Source organism: Pongo abelii, chromosome 17 (genome assembly GCF_028885655.2).
Source record: "Pongo abelii isolate AG06213 chromosome 17, NHGRI_mPonAbe1-v2.0_pri, whole genome shotgun sequence".
Lineage (NCBI taxonomy): Eukaryota > Metazoa > Chordata > Mammalia > Primates > Hominidae > Pongo > Pongo abelii.
In genome coordinates this window covers 60,083,992-60,102,374 of record NC_072002.2, presented here as the reverse complement: position 1 = coordinate 60,102,374, position 18,383 = coordinate 60,083,992, and the positions used below count along the sequence as shown (strand labels likewise).

Sequence of the window (18,383 nt, the reverse complement as noted above, 5' to 3'; positions counted from 1 at the left end):
GGGGACCTGGAGGTTCACTGCAGGACCCTCTCAGAGCAAGAAGGGTGTGACGAACCCCCACCAGCAGGAAGAACTCTGAGATCTATATATTAGGGAGCTGGCCATTGCAAGTCCCATGAGGCCATAGGGTCTGGGGGCCTGGAGTTTGGGGAGGGGGCCCAATCCAAACATGTTTTGTTTGGCTTTGTGAGTATGATGGGTCATGCATCAACCCCCAAGCGTTTGCCCTGCCCCTTCCACATACACACACTTAGTGGTGGGGTGTGAGGCAGCCTACCCAAGTTCAGAAGCAAAACCTCACACTGAGGAAATTAGCTACACCTGAGTAGACAAACCCCCCACTGACGTCAAAGGCCCCCTTCCCACTGTGCCAGGTGTTTTGGAACTGTTGAAGAGGGGTCCTAATCACGAGGGCCTTCTGAGGAAGGAAAGCAAACAAAGGGGGTGGGAGGAGGCCAGCAGGTCCCCACATTCCAGGGAGCAGTGGGGAATGGTGTGGAGGGGAGGTCGGTTGTCTGCATGGAGGCCTGTCCTTGTGTTGCTAGTTCAGGGCCCATGGCTATCTGCTGGTTAACATGGAGCCTTCTCATTTTTCTTGTCCCTGCTGGCTGGCCTGTTGGCTCAGTCCTCGCTGCTGTCCCTTGTTCTCTTGCCCTGGCTTCTCCCAAGGGCTCCTGAACTTCTTGAGATGAGCTCACTCCAGCTACCTAAGCATCCACCTACTCCAGACATAACAGGGAGCCACCTGTGAGCAATATGTCATTAATTTGAAAAGACAGGAAATTACTCCTTAGGAAGGCTTTCAGGAAGTTCATACACATTCCATTAGCCAAATGGAACTGTGGTTCTTCAAGATGTAGTGAGTATCTGTCACAAACACTAGACTCAGGGTGGGGCAATAAAGTGCTGTCTTGGAAAGCAGAAGGCCAAAGTGTAATCTTGTCCCCTTGACTAGAGCTAGATAAAGGCTAGCACTCAGATACCAAGGGCTCTTCAAGAGATCAATTTGTGCCTACAGACTCTTTATTTGAAGGCTCAATTGAAATTCACTTCAGAACAAGGTTTTCTTCACAATTCTCATGTCTTCAATTCTACGTTTTCAACTTTACAGAGGGAGGAGGCCTGCATTGACCACCAGGAGCTAAACTTGGGGAGGTCAGATCCTCCAAGGGAAAGGGCCCAAATCCATGTGGAATAAATGCAAGCTGGAGCTGGAAGTTCTCCAAAGGGCTGCTTACTTTGCTTTATTCTGCTCCAGCAGCCTGTGCAGCGGTAGAAGGGGGTTGGGAGGTCCTTGTTATCAATTTGCAGAGGGTTAAAAAGGACTTGTCATTTTCTCCCTTGCCCCCTTCTTGGGGTCTTGGAATTTCTAGTTCCACTTGGGGTAGAAGGGCTCCCTGTGGATTCTTTCGTCTTCTCTGAATGGCTAGAGACAGGAAAAACCAGGCAAGTAAAAAAAGTCTCACATAAAATGTGAATGCCTTTAAAGTTACCAGATGAGTTCATGGTTTATTGAGTAGAAATCATGCCCATACTGAAACTGCCAGCCCCCACCTGGTTTTAGATTAGAGCTGTCCTCAGGCCATCACAACCTTTATGACCCAAGAAAACAAAGCTTAGGCTCATACAGGAAAGCATAAACAAATGTTCCACGATGTTTGCACACTGGTCTAATATAACCATAAACTCAGGCTGCGAAGACAGTTTCCTGACAGGCAGATCTTAGAGGGTTGACCAGAAAGAGAGTCCCTTCAGAGGGGAGAGTTGATGGGAAGGAGAAAGTCAACGCCAAGGAGAGTTGAATAATGTTGGTCTCCAGCTTTTGTCTATGTAAGCAACCATGTTGAACATTTTGGTAAAGTGGCCAAATGGCTAACTGGTCAAGCTCTAGAAAAGTAGTAAAGGCACTTGTTGTATATTTTTGGTACACATGGTCTTCATGTTCTTACCTTTTTACCACCTCGGTGATAACTCCTCTTTATTCCTCCATGGGAACTCAGGGCCATAGAATCACAGAAAGTTGGGAATTGGAAAAGAGAGGCTGTAGTGGTAATCTGGTCTGGTCACCCACCCAAAATAAGCATCTCCAACCGGCCTCCACACCCTGCTCCTGTACTATCAGGGCAGAAATCTTAGGACCTCATAGGACATTATCTCTCAAGCAACTTCCATTGTTAAAAAGTGCCCTTCTCCACTGATTCAAAGTCCATTTGCTTATCACTTCCACCTAGTGCACTCCCTCTGTGCTCTGGAGAAACACTGAACAAGTTGACTTCTCCCACATGCATTACCTAATACTGCAGACACACACGGATCCAGCTCTTTCATCTCTTCTCCAAGCCAAACACAACCAGCTTCATCATCCCCTGTGAGATGAGGGTGCTCCAGACCCTCATCCATCCAGCTTGGCCTCATCTTGGCATGCCCTCCTTTGCCAAAGACCCCTTGAAATGTGCCACCCATTTTTCTTTGTACTCTTTCTTCCCTTTTCATCAGAACTGTTCTCAGAAATGGCTCCTTTGGCCTAAGATACAAATGATTGATCATGTTTACTGTGGTACCTTCTCAGGACTGTTTACAATTGAACAGATTCAAAGCCTTAAGTTGAAGGAATGGCTGGGAATGCTTGGGCTGCAGGTAATGGAAAGATAGGGGATACAAGGGGACAAGGCACTGAAATCTTCCTGGAACCCTTAAAATCATGCCTAAAACACTTTTTAAATAGAAGATCAGCCTGACAAGGTCAGGAGCTCAAGACCAGCCCGGCCAACATGCTGAAACCCTGTCTTTACTAAAAAGTAAAAAAAATAAGAAAAAAGCTGGGCATGGTGGTAGGTGCCTGTAATGCTAGCTACTCGAGAGGCTGAGGCAGGAGAATCGCTTGAACCTGGGAGGTGGAGGTTGCAGTGAGCTGAGATCGTGCCATTGCACTCCAGTCTGGGCAACAAGAACAAAACTCCGTCTCAAAAAACAAAACAAAACAAACCTGTGGTGCTGTGACCTTCAGTGGGCTCAGGCAGTCCACAGCCTCATCTTCACCTCAGGTGAGACTATTCACCTGGCTAGGTAAATTCCCATAAAATGAATTCCTTGAAGGCAGGAGCTGGTCTGATTCTTTCCTGGTTTGTTGTCAATCCTGGGGCCTGAGTAACACATTAATAGTTCCTCATGCAATGTCTTCTGGATGAATGAGTGAATGAGGTTAGGCCATGAGGCAGACAGAGTTTCTCAGCTCATGAAAGTTGGCAAATGGCCCTGGGCAGGCTACACAGGGGTCCACCTGTGATGGATTAAGGGGAATGTGCAGAAGCTTGGGGCCAGGAGTTGTGAGAAGCTGCGTCTGATTTCTGGAGCAAGAAGAGATAGAAAATTAAAAAAAAAAATCATAAACATACATGGAACTTCTATTTTAGCCCTCAAAGATTTTCTGAAACTAAAAACATGATTTTTAAACTAAAAAAATTCAACTTATCCATTGAATTGAAGAAAAGAAAGGTTATTGTTGGGACCTAAATCAGAGGCCTGGAAGGTCAAATGGAAGGAATATCTCAAAGCAGAGCCAAAATACAAATGATAAAAACTGTGAAGAAGAACATAAGCAACTCAAAATAGAGATCAAAGAGGTCCATCACATGAATATAGGAGTTCCAGAAACAGAAAAAGGAAGAGATGGAGGGAAACCGATAATCAAATCTTAGAAGAAAAGTTGCTAAGCTGAAGAAAGACTTGAGTTTGCAGATTAAGAGGCAGGATTGATGAGAAAAGACACACCCCTGGGCTTAGCTTCATAAAATTCCCGAACTCCGAAGACAAAAAGGACAACTAACAGTCATCTAGAAAGAAAGAACAGGTTATTCACAAAGGAAAAAGAATGAGATTGGCACCACATTTCTCATGTGTAACACTCAAAAGCCAGAAAATGAAGGAACAACGTCTGGAGACCACTGAGGGGAGAGACTGCAGGGCAGGAGCCCCTTGCCTCCAAAATGTCGCCGTCTGCCAGGGTAAGAAACTCTGTGGACATGCAAAGGGTCAAAGAATATGTCACCATATTCTCTCATATATTACTTGAAGAAAATACAAAGAGTTGTAAACAAATAATAAATGAATTGGAACAGAGATAGCAAGACAGGGGAAGAAGAACAGAGGAAAGAGTAATAAAATGTAACATGTTCAATACAAATGATAAACTCCAAATGGATGATAGAATGGCTGGGAATGTATGATGTAGGCGCTCAGTAAGAATTCTTGTGAAAAGAAGAGGCATATTGCAAGGGTAAAGAATTAAAAATGATAAATGGTCTTAGCACAATTTAGGAGTGGGAGATAGTTGGAGAAGTAAACGCATTTTAGGTACTAGGGTGCTGGGGAGGGGAATAGTGAAATTATTTCAAAGGCCTTAGTTCCTCAGGGTAGGGAAAGATCATTGGAGAAATGGGGTATCTTGTCAGGGAAAAGTATTCTTCATCTTGTTTTTATATAATAAGAGACAAATATGCCTTTTTTTTTTTTTTTTTTTTTTTTTTTTTTGAGACAGAGTCTCGCTCGCTCTGATAGGCTGGAGTGCAGTGGCGCGATCTCGGCTCACTCACTGCAAGCTCCACCTCCCAGGTTCACACCATTCTCCTGCCTTAGCCTCCCGAGTAGCTGGGACTACAGGCACCTGCCACCATGCCCAGCAAATTTTTTGTGTTTTTAGTAGAGACGGGGTTTCACCATGTTAGCCAGGATGGTCTTGATCTCCTGACCTCATGAGAGACAAATATGCTTTTGATTACGAGTGTTGGGAAAGGAGCAGTAACTGCTAGCAGAATGTAAAACAACAGTGGACCTTCCAAATTAACAAACGGAAGAAAGAAAGAGGTAGTATCATGATCAAACTTGTAAAATGAGAAAAATGAAAAAACAAAAAAGCAAAGAAAAATGAATAGTAAAAAAGTGAAAGAAAAAAACTAGTATATTAGTTATTACATAAGATGTGAAGAAGTTAACTTATTAAATTATAGAAACACTGAGAGTAGGTAAAAATATGAAACATTGCTATATGTTATTTTTAAAAAATATAGTTAAAAGTAATAAAGTTAAAAATTAAAAGAAATGATAAAGGTTAAAACAAAGGCATAAGAAAATATCAGAAAGAAAGAAGGTACAACAACATTAATATTGGTTAAGTTGGAGTGATTGTTAAAAGCATTAACTAGGCCGGGCGCGGTGGCTCATGCCTGTAATCCCAGCACTTTGGGAGGCCGAGGTGGGCGAATCACGAGGTCAGGAGATCGAGACCATCCTGGCTAACATGGTGAAACCCCGTCTCTACTGAAAATACAAAAAATTAGCCGGGCATGGTGGCGGGTGCCTGTAGTCCCAGCTAATCTGGAGGCTGAGGCAGGAGAATGGCGTGAACCTGGGAGGCAGAGCTTGCAGTGAGCCGAGATCACGCCACTGCACTCCAGCCTGGGCGACAGAGCAAGACTCCGTCTCAAAAAAAAAAAAAAAAAAAAAAGCATCAACTAGAATAAAGAGGGTAACTTATAAAATAGGCAAAATTTTTGAAGAAAAAGATTGTCATAAATTAATAGGCATCAAACAATGTGGTAACTAATTATATGAGGTAAATGTTTTAGAAATGCAAAGTTAAACTAATGAAACTGTACAATTATAGTTGATTTTTAACAAACCCTTTTCAGAATTAAGACCCCATATACAAAAAAAATAAGAACATAGAGAAATTGAATAATACAATTAACAAATCAATTTAATATGTATTTCTTTCAAAGTAAAATTTAATTTTATATGTCCAAAATCAATCAGGTACTTGGCAACGAAGAAAAATTCACACAATTTTAAAATAAAGATTTGTACAGGCCATGTTTTCTTCTCATAATCCAATAAAACTAGATATACAAAGTTAAAAAATATCAAAAGATTCCTAAATGCTAGAAATTAAGAAACCCATTATTAAATAATCCTCAAACAACCAAAGAGAAATAAAAATTAAAATTACAAACTTTTTAAAAAATGATAAATGTAGACTCCTTTATTCTAAAACCTATAGTACCCAGCTAAAGCTGTACTCAGGAGAAAATTAATAGCTGTAAATGGCTTTGTTGTTAGAAAGACCTGAAATGAAGGAATTCTACATCAATTTTAAAACATTAGAAAATAACATTTAAACCTTAAGAAAACAGGAAAAATAAATCAATAGAAAACATACCAAAACAAGTAGAAAGGACAAGTAAATCCAAAATCACTTCTTTGAAAAAGTCAATAAAATTAATGAACCCCTTGCAAACCTGATTAAAGAAAAGAGATAACAAAATTATGTAAGAGTAGAAATGAGAAGGGGATAAAACCATGCATACAGGAGAGACTGAAATTATTCTATGAGAACATTATAAGTAACTCTATGGCAACAAACATTTAAAGCTGAAGAAAATTGATTATATCTTAGCAAATGCTCAAGCTTGGCTCAAGATGAAGCAGAAAACTTGACTATGTCAATTATGGAAGAAATTGGAAAAATGATTTAAGATCTGCCATTTTAAAGTGCAGCAGGACAAGACTGTTGTGGCTGATAGAATTCATCACTGTTGCATGAGAGGAGATAAAGATGGGATAAAGTGTTAGGGAGGGCAGAGACTGGGAGAGGGAGAGTGGAAGGTGGGTGAGATAGGGAAAGGGTTTGAGACATAGCCTCCTTTAAAGTCCGTTTCTCTCCAAACTGACACATCTTTAATGATTGCATATTTATGTTCAACATAGACACTCTCATCTGTACAGCCAAGAGCTGTTGCTGGTAGTTTGGGGTGATGGTAGAAAAACTGCCAGAATATGGGTCCCCAAACCCTTCTTATTCTCTCATCATGGCCTGCCCCCATGCAACCTCATGTTGGTGCTGTGAATCTGTAAGTTTAGAGATCTTTTACCTACTCATTCAGCAGGTGGATGAGGTGGGGAAGCCCTGGGGAAGGTGGGACAAGATCACTCCAGGAGCTCTCCAGTCTCATGAGATGAGGCGAAGAGTTGGCAGGGGTGGGGGAGATGGGGGGAGTTGGTGGGAAAAGAAAGCGATAATCTTGTCCAAATCAGCTGAAATAATTTTTTATATCCAAATAGTTTTCCTCTCCTGGGGATCCAGTAAGCATGGCTAAAAGTCAGGTCCCAATCAGACCCAATGCTTTGGGTGGACAGCCTCAAAGGGCTTAATGAAGACAGGAGGGGATTTTCTAGGGCAATGAATAGGGTCTCTGGTTCTGGTTATCTGTTGTTAAAATACTTTGGGAGTCTTGCATCCATTTTGGGTAGTTGAATCCGTTCTGGAAACCCGGCAGAGAACTGAAGCCCTTATCCTAATATTATAGAGGTTTTCATGCATCATGGGATGGGACCACCTGATCTTCACACTCCCTTCCAACCTTGGGATTCTCTGAACCTCCCTGTCCTTCCTGCCTGGAAAACTCCAGCACTGAAGGGTCATCAGTTTTTCCTTGTCCAAGAGTGGTGTGCTTTCTGGCAGATGAGAGAACAACAGAGTGAGAGGTTGGAGAAGAGTGAGCCTTAGAAATAGTTCCCAGACAATGTGGAAGGCAGGTCTTGGTTTAAAACTGCACCCGTTAGTGCACATCACTGGGTGTCCTAGTTCTCCAGTAGCCCCAGAGCAGGTCCTCCTGATTCCAGTCATGCTACTCTCACTTTTCTGAGTGTCCTCCATTTCCTGAGGGTCTTCACGCCATCACCCAGCATGTAAAACCCCTTTGCTATGTCGCAATGGACTTAATGGTGTCTGTTTGGGCCTGTGCACTGCCCACCAGTTTGTAAGCATTAGTATGTATACTGTCTCTATCAGGGATCTGCAAAATACAGTTTGTGGACCAAATGTAGCTCACTGCCTGTTTAATAAAGTTTTATTGACACATAGCCATACTCATTCTTTTACATGTTGTCTATGGCTACTTTTATGCTATAATGACAGGGTTAAGACTTTGCCAAAGAGAATATATGGCCTCCCAGCAGAAAATATTTACTATCTGGCTCTTTACAGGAAAAGTTTGCTGACCCCGATCTATATACATATATATGTACATGTATGTGTGTATATATATATATATATATGTGTGTGTGTGTATATATGTGTGTGTGTGTGTGTGTATATATATATATATTTAAAGACCAAATGAAAGCTATTGACTATAGTTGGGAAACAAAATTATGAAATTCCTAGATAATTGTCTTTCTATAGTCAGGGCTACCTATTTGTTTTAAATATCATATACTTCATAAAGCCTCCCATGCTCACAAGCAAATAGAAGAATGAAATAAATTTCCCAAGCTTTTTACACATGGAACTCAGGTACTTTCCTTAACTGAAATCTCTGCTTAGAGATGCTGGTTTGATTTGTCCCAGCAATCCCATTACTAGGTATATACTGAAAGGATTATAAATCTTTCTATTGTAAAGACACAAGCCCACATATGTTTATCACAGCACCGTATACAATAGCAAAGTCTTGACAGACTGGATGAAGAAAATGTGGCACATATACACCATGGAATACTACGCAGCCATAAAAAAGAATGAGTTCATATCCTTTGCAGGGACATGGATGAAGCTGGAAGCCATCATTCTCAGCAAACTAACACAGGAACAGAAAATCAAACACCACATGTTCTCACTTATAAGTGGGAGTTGAACAGTGAGAACACGTGGACACAGGGAGGGGAACATCACACACTGGGCCCTGTTGGGGGATGGGAGGCAAGAGGAGGGAGAGCACTAGGATAAATACCTAAAGCATGTGGGGCTTAAAACCTAGATGACAGGTTGATAGGTGCAGCAAACCACCATGGCACATATATACCTATATAACAAACCTGCATGTTCTGCACATGTATCCCAGAACTTAAAGTTAAATTAAATTTTAAAGAGATGCTGGTTTGACCTAAACTAAGAAATGCTTATCCTCCATAATAAAGTCATATATAGAATTCTAATTTATTAATTCCTCCCTGCTATGGAATATCGCCTTGCCCCTTACAAAGACCACTGAATGGTTAAGACTCCTTATTTAGATAATTCCCTGCCCCAGTCGTCCCTGTTTTGACTTTAAAATTCCATCAGTGTGAAATTCCTCTCTTTGTGGTCATTAGTCTCTAGCTCAGCCACTAGAGCGCCTTCCCTTCCTAGCCTGTGTCCCCTGACTTACCCCCCTACTCTGTGTCTGCCTAGGAACCACTCAACAAGTTTAATTTTATAGCATCTATTATTTAGTTTAACATGCCAAGAAGATCACCTGTTAATTACCTTTCCAAAAGACTACTGTTTTTGTTTTAAGTCAACAACATTTAAGACACACACCTTATTGCTAACTCCGGAAATTTTACTGTAATACCAACATCCCTTAATGTCGCACAATAGATAGTTATGGAGATTCTGGCAGAGAATGAAAATCAGCTTTAGGGAAAGAAAGTCACAGGTGTGCTTGGGTCTACACAGGTGCAAGGAGAGGCAAAGAAGGTGAGTGCTGCAACTGATTGAACCACAGCGGAGAACACAGGGAGAGGACATCAGATTAGGCAAAGAGCATTTCTTCCCCGAACATGGCTAGTCACCGCTGGGGGCCTTCTCTTCTTCACTGCTTTTCACTGTCAGGTAGTAGATGCGGTTGGCCTCGGGGTAGGTGACTTTGCTGAGTGGGAGTCTGAAGATGGCTGGGTTGTTTGTCGTCAGGAGCAGGAAGATGATGGTGGCAAGGCAGAAGGCCCAGGTGCCTGGTGGCACGCCCACCTGGAAACAAAAGCATTGGGGACTGAAGAAGTTTCCTAGTTTCCCGTGTTGGGCTGGGGACCCTGGGAGAGAAGGATGTGACAGGCGTTGAGGATGGAGATCCTCCCTCCAGTGAAGGCATTGATATTCCTGGATTCGCAATGTCACAGTAGTTAGTCAAAGAATTTGGGGCTGGATGCAGTGGCTCATGCTTGTAATCCCCATACTTTGGGAGGCCAAGGTGGGAGGATCACTTGAGCCCAGACCAGCCTTGGCAACAAAGTGAGACCCCGTCTCTACAAAAAATACAAAAGACAGCTGGGCATGGTGGTGCATGCCTGTAGTCCCAGCTACTTGGGAGGCTGAACTGGGAGGATGGCTTGAGTCCTGGGAGGTTGGAGCTGCAGTGAGCCAAGATTGCACTACTGCACTCCAGCCTGGGCAACAGTGCGAGACCCTGTCTTGCAAAGAAAACAAAAACAAAACAGATAATGTGAGGTACAATCAGAATCTTTCAATGATGGAGCTGAAAATTGGCCTGAGGATGTTCCCCCATGTCCAGTCACACAGCTCCATCTGTCCGTCCGTGTTTTCCACTGCTAGTTACATTGCAATCTTTCAACACACACACACCTCCCTCTCCTAGAGGTACATGTATGCAATTGTCAATCCTCCTCTGGACAACTTTAGATAAACCTTGACAGAGATGTTGTGTGAGCACCAGCTACCATTACCCCCTCAATGTTCCTTTCCCAGACCCCACAACCCCATATGTCCAGAAGCTCTGGGAAGAGCACTTTGGGGTAGCGTTCAGGAGAATCCACACTTACCACTGACATGATGTTGGAGATGGCTGCTTCCACGTATGCACAGAACAGGGCTGTGGAGGAACAAGGATCACCAGAGTAAGCTTCCCAGGGCCTTCCCCCTAAGCCACTGCCATTGCAGACCAGGGAGCCCAGACCAAGAACAGGATCCCCACCCTCTCTCCTGCAGCCTCAGATTCTGCACCATGCCCTGATATCTGGCATGATTGCCTGGCATTTGTTATCTTCGTAGATAGGTGAGGCCCGTCTCCCACCAGACTGTTCATTCTTCGGGCAGAGATTAAAACTTATATTTCCTTTTGTGCCCTTGCTTGCATGAAGCCAGGGGTCAATAAACATCATATGCTAGTCTACGCTGATGGTAGCGAAGAGCTAGTACAGGCTGGATGATTGTCTGTTGTGGGGGAAGAGTGGTCAGACTATACGAGCTCCTGTCAAGGTCCCTTCTATTTTCAAGACTCTGAGCAGCTGTGATGCTGCTTGATGTTCACCAGGTCTCACCAGGGCTGAACCTTACTAGACCCCTGAACCAGTCCCCAGGAGCCAGGCAGCTGGGTTCCGCCATGGGAGCTGGGTCCTGAGGACAGTCAGGAAAGCTCGTCCATGTAGCTGGTGCCTCTGGACAAACTCCTTCTGCCCTGCAGCTTTGCTCTTTCTCCTTCTCTGTCCAGAACACCTCTTCCCTCTCTCTTTGTCAACTCAGATCCTACTAGAAGTGTTGAGATAAACCCTGGCCTCCCCCTGTAGGCTTCCCAGATGATTCCAGCCACTGGAATCTGCCACTTCTCTGAAGGCCAAAGGCAGTTACAGTCTGAAACTCAAAATAACAGGCATTTTTAACTTGACAAATATTAACTGGGCCCACTGTCTCCATGCCCAGCCTCATGTTGGCTGCTGAGGGGATACAAGGGATATGGAAGTCATCCTCAGTCTACATGCATAAGTGGGAAAAAATAAAAGAGAAGCTGTTCCAGATGTTAGTCTTCTGTTTCCTTGACTCTAGTTTTATTTATTAATGTTCTGTCCTGCTTCCAGAGAACAATGCCAGGAGAGGAGAGCTGGTGGCAAGCTGGGGCTGGGATTGACTCTCCCTTTTGCTATTAATAGCTATCTTCTAGGGCAAGTTAATTAGCCCCTCTGAGCCTTATTTCCTCATCTGTAAAATGGGCCAGGCAGGCTATGCCTGGTGGTATTCTTGGGGGGATTAAGTGAGTTTGTATATTTATATAACAGGGTATGGTGCTGGGATACAGGTGTACGAGAAGGACTATGGCTGATTTCCCTTCTGGCAGCATATTCTCTGTTTATGGAAATCGAGCTTCCATAATGTTGTTATGATTTTTAGTGCTCCTGGTACATCACCTCACTGGATCATTCCAACAACCTTTGTGGACGCTGCAGCCTTAGTAATTATTTGTGCAATTACTTCTCTTCTGCTAGGCTGTGGCTTCATGAGGATGTAGTCACCATGGTATCTTCTATGCCTAGACTAGGTCCTGGCACTTGATGGTGCTGTATAAACCGTTGTTGAATGAAGAGTTATAGAGAGCAGGAATGCTGTCATTAGCACACAAGGAAATGCGCATGTGATTTCCTTGTAAACTTTACAACATTGTGTGAGTATAACACCATTTGGTGGTTGTGATCCCATTTGACAGAAAAGGGACCTGAAATCCCCAGCTGTTAAGGGCAGCACTGGCATTAGGATGCAAGCCATTGGCCTTTCTGTCACTGCTGAACAGTATTGATTAGTGGTCCCCATGGGTTTCACATAAACAAGGGGGGAAGGAATAGCCAGAGTAACCTGGTTGTCAGCTTTTCTGAACACCTACCACAGATGAGGGCCAGCAGGTGAGTCTGCCAGGTGAGGGCATAGAACATGCCTCCGATGGCGATGCAGGAGAGGACACAGTTGTAGCTCCAGAGGCCTGTGTAGATGGTCTCGAAGGGCGTGGCCACTGACAGGGCTATGGGACAAGTTGTGGTATTTCTGTCTGATTCTGGACCACAGAACAAAGACCACCCTGGGGCTGGTGCCAGGTCTCAGGGTGGCCTCCATTCTGTTGTTCACCCCACATCTCCAAACCTGCCCATCAAAAGAGCCTCTACAAATGGCATCTGGTCTTAGGAGACCTTCAATGAGAAGAGAACAGTGGTTTCCAAACCAGTTATCAAAGCCACAGGCTTCACTTGGAGGTCTGACTACTTCCTCCTGGGTGAGAAGAGGCAAGGAGGTGGGATTCTAGGCCCCTTCTTACTCCTTGGACTACAGCAACTGCAGTCTTAGCAAGAAAGTTTCCAAAAAGGTTTGAAGATTTACACAAATATTTTTAAAAAGTTGTTTCATGTGCTCTGGAAAAATATCCCTATACACTTATGGATATATGTAGATAGAGGAATGATACAGCAGAAGGAGTAAGATGTGAACAGTGGGTACATCTGGGGAAAGAATTTACAGATGCCTCATATTTTTATTTTTACCATTTTTTGATGAGTTTAAAACTATTTCCAAATAAAAAAATACTTTTTGAAGTTTTGCTTCCAAAAAATCTTTGAAAAATATTGGAAGAAGTCTAAAACAGGTTCCTACTCCCAATGCTCCTACCCCAATCTCTGACTCTGTTGTCAGAAAGAGCAAATACCTATCTAAATATGTATACATACATATACACAGGTAGCAATATTAAAGCACATTTGTTAAATGGCAATCCAATGTTTGAGAACAATTTTCTTTGTGTGAGGCCAACACAAAGAAAGTGCTGGGCCATTTATTTTATCACAGTTGGTCTTGGTTACTGCTCCCACCCCCACCCCTGTGTCCTTCCAGCATCCTCAGCTCCAGGGGCTCAGTTTGCAGGCCAACTTGGTTCTTATCCCCTTGCATCTCTCCACATGTATCTTTTTTTTTTTTTTTTTTTTAAGACAGAGTCTCACTCTATCTCCCAGGCTGGAGTGAAGTGGTACGATCTTGGCTCATTGCAACCTCCACCTCCTGGGTTCAAGCGATTCTCCTGCCTCAGCTCCCCAAGTAGCTGGGATTATGGGTGCTCACCACCACGCCCAGCTAATTTTTGTACTTTTTTTTCTTTTTTAGTAGAGATGGGTTTTCACCCTGAGCTCAGGTCATCTGTCTGCCTCAGCCTCCCAAAGTGCTGGGATTATAGGCGTAAGCCACCGTGCCTGGCTCCCTGAAAGTATTTAAAACTCCAGGGAAGAGAATGTCTGGAAGATTTGCTGTATGTAGGGGAGAAATGACCTTGAGTGAATTATTCTGAGGACCTGAAGAGAGGGAGCTCTGTCCTACCTGCTAGCAGCCCCACGATTGAACCAATGGCTGCATGCAAGCAGATGAGTGGCGAGGAGATGAACAGAGCCACGAGAAACACGCCGCCTGTCCAGGGATTGTCACAGCCGTACACCTGGCCGACCCCAACAGGGATGGCTTGTAACAGCTGCAAAGTTAACAGAATACAGGTCACTGGAGCATGGGACAATAATGCAAAAACCAGACTCAGGGCCAGATTTGAGCCATTCCTTGGGGAGTAATGGAGTGGAACGGGAGGATGACTGCACCCCCCAGCATGTGAGAGAACATGGGAGGCATGAGCTGGAACAAAGAGCTCCTCACTCTACCACCCAGCAGGCATCTGAGCATCCCTTATGCAAAGCCAGGGCCCGCAACATGGGCTGGGCACAGATGCTTCTGAGTAACATACGGCTTCTGCTTTGAGGGGACCAGAATGCACCTCCTCCCTAGAATGCCGCTGGGAGTTTCAGGGCTCTCGGGGATTTCCTCTAGACCTTCTGAAATCCATACAAATATTCTAGGAATATTGAAAATATGCTAGGCCATTTTGATGTATGATTTGACTAAAAGTCACCCAGCCTGTTATTGGTCAAGTGCAGGCTAGAGGCTTTGAGCTTGACCCCTAGCTCAGGTCTGGGGTCTTTGTCACCCTTGCTGTCTCTTTGTCAAGCCACTGCTGACATGCCCTCTTTGGTGGCCCCTGCCCATTCACTGCTACCCTGGGGGTTGTGAGCCCTTGGAAAGGAGCAGTAGGCATGTCCCCTGCTCTGGAAGACTGCATAGCATTGTGGAAAGGTAGTATGTGGCACATCTGGAGAATGGCCTGAAGCCCAGACATCCCTGAGCCTGAGAGTAACTTGGTGGTGCTGGAATTGGGGAGGATTTGTTTGGCAGTGCTGACAGATGGCTTTTCTCTGGCCAGGCTAAATTGTCGATATTTTTGGAGTCCTCTGAGGGCAGAAAAAGAAAGGAGGGAGAATGGCAGGGCAGGCAGAGCATTGGCCTGGGAGTAGAGGGCTCCAGCTTCCATCAGGGCTCTGCACAGTTCATTGTGTGACTGTGAGCATGTCACATCCTCATCTGTAACAGGAGGCTGGCTTGGCAGATGATCTTCCAGCTTTAAGACTCTGTAGTTCTTTTCACCATTGCCAGGTCACATGACCTCTGTGAGGACAGGGACCTTTATGCCCAGGTACACCATAGGTACTTAATAAATAGGAATTGATTAGGTCAGTGGTTCCCAAACTTTGCTGTACAGTGGAATTCCCCTGGGAATCTTTAAACAAATACTGATGCCCAGCTCTTCCCTAGACATTCTGATTTAATTGGTATGGGGCATGGCAGGGCCTCAGGTGAGTCTAGTATGCAATGGGAGATTAGTTATAGATGATCTACTGTAGATGTTGCTGTAGATGTTGGGAATAATTTCGTTTCTCCCTTTGGACCAAATTTTGTACTTTTTGACAATTTGATTTAATTCTGGAATAAGTATGATTTCTTCAGGCAGTAGTATTTGAAGAGCCTAGAGGGCTCTTAAGCTTTGCTCACTCTTGTCTCTGAATGAATGGCCTTTTAATAACCAAATGCTGTTTGGACCAGAGTTTATAATCTTGTGAAAGGAATGGTAAGGGAGGGGTGCTCAATCATATTTATTTATAGAAACCCAGAAAACACTTTGTACCAGACCAGGGAACTCAGCTTAAATGTTGGGAATGGGCTGGAAGTCTATTTAATAAATATCCCATGATTGCCAACATCTGAGGAATGCGGGATGCTGAGGGGAGTTCACGTCCACCTTTCCATCTGGGAATGCAGATTTTAAGCCCAAGCGGTCAAGAATGAGAGGAATGAGGGAATGAGTGGCCTTGGAATGGAGCCTGGGTTTAGAATGAAGCTTCCTCCGCTGGGATCCATATTTCAGCCTGGTGAGCTGTGCCCCAGGGCGGCCTTCCCTCCCAGCACGCTGCTCCCAGGCCGCAGCTGACACCCTGGTGTGAAGGGCAGTCAGGTGTGCCATGGAAATTTACTAAGCACCAGGCCTTCTTCACACTCCTCATAATTCTTATGTAGCAACAACAAGGTGATTAAACAAAAAGGAAGGCCTTCCTCTGTTGTTTCAAAGAGAAAGAGGGAAGTGGCCTGGGAGCAGCGTGCTGGGCACCTCTCTAGTCTTGACAATAAAAATGTCTCCAGACATTGCCTAATGTCTCCAAGGGGCAAAATTATCCCTGCCTGAGAACCACTAAGAGAGAGAGTATATAAAAATTAACCCTCTGTCTTCTATGCTAATGCCTTTAAAATCCCGATTTTAAATGTTTATTTTAGTATCTTGCCCCTTTATCTGACTATGCATTTTATCTAATATCTTTCACTCGCATGTTATCTGTTTCCCTGTATAGAATGTAGGCTTCATAAGAGCAGGATGTCATTGTCTTGTATTATCAGTATCTGAAAAAGTGTCCAGGCCATGTTACATGCTCAATAAGTACTTGTTGAAAGGATCTATGGATGTGGCAGCAACCCTTTCTGATACCCTGCTGAGGCCCATCATCTGGTAGAGATGTTTCTAGAGAAGTTGAGAGCATGGATAATCCACAAATTGGCTGGTGAGAAGGCCTGCAGTGGAATATGGGGGTCTCAACTCATCACCACTGGGTAACTTACCAGGGGCATTTCCATCTCTGTCCAGGTGATATTGGGCACCGAAGACACAGGCTCTACCAGTGTTGTGGGGAAGAAGAGGTTGTAGTGGCCTGTGGCTGCAAGGTACAAGGTGACTGCAATGTTGAAGGGCAGTGTGAAGACCGGGAGGTCCCATTTGCTGAAGATGGAATTCAAGGCACTAGAAAGAACTGGGCTGAAGATGGAAGAGACAGAGGGTTAATCCCTGTGACATTCTGAGGTCTACATTGTCTCAGCAGCTCTGGCCACTGTATCATCCACTGCCTCCTCTCCTAGGCACAGCATTCCTGGCCCCCTTGAGACTCCAGTGTTCCAATGATCTGGGATAGGGAATAGAATAAGGTATTCAATTTCAGCTCTTACCTTTTTCTTTTCTTTTCTTTTTTTTGCCAATTTATTGTCATCTGCTTCATAAGCTTACACCTCTGAGAAACAAATTTTAAAAATATAGTAACTTATTTTGAGTAAAACACTTGATAAAATAATGGAAATATTTCCTTGTTTTTTAAACAGAGAAAACTAAACAACATGTAATGTATTGCCTTTGAATCACCAAGGTGTACAATGACTATTGTTCAGGGCTGTGATAACATTTTAGAAGACTGACTTTCTAGGAGGAGGCTGCAATGGCATATGGGTAATTTTCAGGTCTAGTTTCAGCAAAAATACTTAGAGCTACTCTGGAAACTGCCAGGGGAAAATAGAACCTTCAGTTGTTTGCACCCTCTGTCTTCTTCACCTTTTCCTTGGAAGGAGAATGGGTGTTGGAGACAGATGAAGCTTAGTGCAAATCCTAACTCACTCCTATGCGTACAGGCTGAAGGAACAATGTTAGGTAATTAATCTCCCTTAGCTTCAGTTTCCTCTGAAAGGCACCAGCCACCCTAGACACCGAATACCCCACATCACCCACACTCAGTGACCTGCTGGGCAAAACCTGAAGTTGCATGATGTGTTTAAATGGTCTGCTTTTAATGAATGACCATGAATTTCAAAAAGGCATTTAAGACTTCCTGAAAACCCTCCTACACATCCCTCACCAATTAACTCTCCAACTTGCTGAGACAAGTATTTCACATTTTCACCTTTCTCCTCAAATCTTTACTGTCTGCTTCCCTTTAGCCTCAGCCAATCACCTGGCTTTACTTCATTAAGAAAATAGAAGTGACAAGATGAGAAAGGCTTGTTTTCCCAGCCATAAAATCCACACCCTGTCTGCTTTCTTCCCACATAATCTGCCTCTCTGTCTTTTTCACATAATGGAAGCATCCCTGCTCCTTCATCAGGCCAATTCTTTTCTCTGTTCTTTGGATCTAATCTGCCTCAGGGACTTCATTCCTGTAATTTTCTCCTTTCTCTCCTGCAGCTTCAATCTCTTCTTTTTCTTTGGATCATTCTCATCAGGATATAACATGCTCTAGTATCTTCTACCTTTAAACATCTTCCCCCTTTAACCTGATGGCCACTCCAGCTGTGGCTCCGTTTCTCTGCTCCCCTTCAGGGCAGGATCCTTCGAAATGGTTGGCTTTCTGTGCTATCCCCAATCTTTCTCCTCCTAGTCTTTCCCAAACCCACTTCAATCAGGTGTGTGCCCTCATTACACCATGGAAATGGCTCTTGTCCATTTCACCAATGGCATCTATCTTGCTAAGTCCATGGTCATTCCCTATTGCTTTGATTTGACAGTTGGACCTGCCCACCATCTTGAAATACTTTCTGTCTGGGCTACCATGACACTGGATTTTCTTAGTTTTCTTCTTGCCTGTTCCTTCTTAGTTTCTTTTGATGGTTTTTCCCCTCTCTT

At 43.9% G+C, this 18,383-nt stretch overlaps 1 protein-coding gene across 2 annotated transcripts in view; it reads right to left on the bottom strand.

Moving 5' to 3' along the window:
• SLC14A2 (solute carrier family 14 member 2) overlaps positions 1–18,383 on the bottom strand; it is a 472,590-nt gene that overhangs the window by 29,598 nt on the left and 424,609 nt on the right. For both annotated transcript variants that reach the window (XM_024235951.3, XM_024235952.3), the window contains 5 exons: positions 16,562–16,754; positions 13,895–14,042; positions 12,423–12,557; positions 10,594–10,643; positions 9,610–9,784 (listed from right to left, as the gene is read on the bottom strand). In XM_024235951.3, the coding sequence (XP_024091719.3) occupies positions 9,610–9,784; positions 10,594–10,643; positions 12,423–12,557; positions 13,895–14,042; positions 16,562–16,754 (701 nt within the window). The remainder of the gene's footprint in view (positions 1–9,609; positions 9,785–10,593; positions 10,644–12,422; positions 12,558–13,894; positions 14,043–16,561; positions 16,755–18,383) is intronic.